Source organism: Charadrius vociferus, unplaced genomic scaffold, assembly GCF_000708025.1.
Source record: "Charadrius vociferus isolate BGI_N301 unplaced genomic scaffold, ASM70802v2 scaffold111, whole genome shotgun sequence".
In the NCBI taxonomy this organism is placed as follows: Eukaryota; Metazoa; Chordata; class Aves; order Charadriiformes; family Charadriidae; genus Charadrius; species Charadrius vociferus.
The window spans coordinates 4,396,573-4,397,657 of NW_009647046.1; the positions used below are offsets into that span (position 1 = coordinate 4,396,573).

Consider the following 1,085-nt stretch of genomic DNA (forward strand, 5'->3'; position numbering starts at 1 on the left):
GGCCGTTGGGCGGCGGTTGGCGTGGGCTCGGCTTCTAACGGCTCTGCCCTTGTCTCTCTCGCTCTCTCCCCTCCCAGCCCGGCCGGGTGGTGACATTGCTGGAGGACTGCGGGGTGAGTACTGGGGCGGGGGAGGGGTGTGTGTGTGTGTGTGCTGGCCGGCCTGGGTGGTGATGCCCACATCAGCAGCTGGATACTGATGTCGGCAAGCTGAGTGCTCTTCTGCCCTCCCGGGATCGTGTGGGGGTGGGGGTGTTATCCTCCTCTGCCCTGTTCTCAGTTGTGCAGAGGCCCCAAAGCGAGCCTGCCTTGCTGTGACGTGTTAGTGGGTTTGTCTGCTGGAGTTACAGCATCCCATAACCACCTTGCTCTTTCACTCCTAGGCATGCACGTGGGGTGTAGCTTATGAAGTTCGTGGGGAACAAATTGCTGCATCGCTCCAGTATCTCAACATGCGAGAAGCTGTCCTGGGAGGCTACGACACCAAGTTGGTAAAGTTCCACCCGCAGGAGAAAGATGCAGAGGAACCCATCCTAGCGCTTGTTTACATTGCAACACCCCAGAACCCTTCTTACCTCGGCCCAGCATCTGAAGAAGATATTGCAGCTCAAATCATTGTCTCAAGTGGTTGTGCTGGTCATAACATTGAGTACTTGCTGAGACTGGCAGACTTCATGCGCTACTTTTGCCCTCAAGCAGAGGATAAACATCTCTTCTCCATCGAAGAGGCTCTTATTTCCATCCTTCCATGCCTGTACTACACAGAGGAATCTCTAGAAGAAACTGCAAGCGTCCCTCAGAAGTCAGAGTTGAAATAAAAAACTTTTGTAGGGTCCCAGTAGAAGGGATATAAGGGAGAAAGCAATGGGGACAATCTTTACTCTGATAAAATATACTGGACTGAGTGAATAAAGGGAGAATTAGCAAGTAGTAGGGGAGGGAGGAAGCGGAGTAAAACACACTTGCTATAGGACTTGCAATTAGTACCTGTTACACTCCTTGCCTGTAGCACCACGATAGCCAACACTGCTTTCCAGGTGAGGAGCAGGGATCTTTGCTGGAACTTGGTTCTGCAAGACCTGCTTC

The 1,085-nt window shown here is 52.4% G+C and overlaps 1 protein-coding gene across 1 annotated transcript in view; it reads left to right on the top strand.

Annotated features, from left to right (window-relative positions):
• CHAC1 (ChaC, cation transport regulator homolog 1 (E. coli)) overlaps positions 1-817 on the top strand; it is a 2,330-nt gene extending 1,513 nt beyond the window's left edge. Inside the window, exons 2-3 of the mRNA XM_009895719.1 lie at positions 78-113; positions 383-817. Coding sequence (XP_009894021.1) covers positions 78-113; positions 383-817 — 471 coding nt within the window. The remainder of the gene's footprint in view (positions 1-77; positions 114-382) is intronic.
• The last annotated feature ends 268 nt before the right edge of the window (positions 818-1,085 follow it).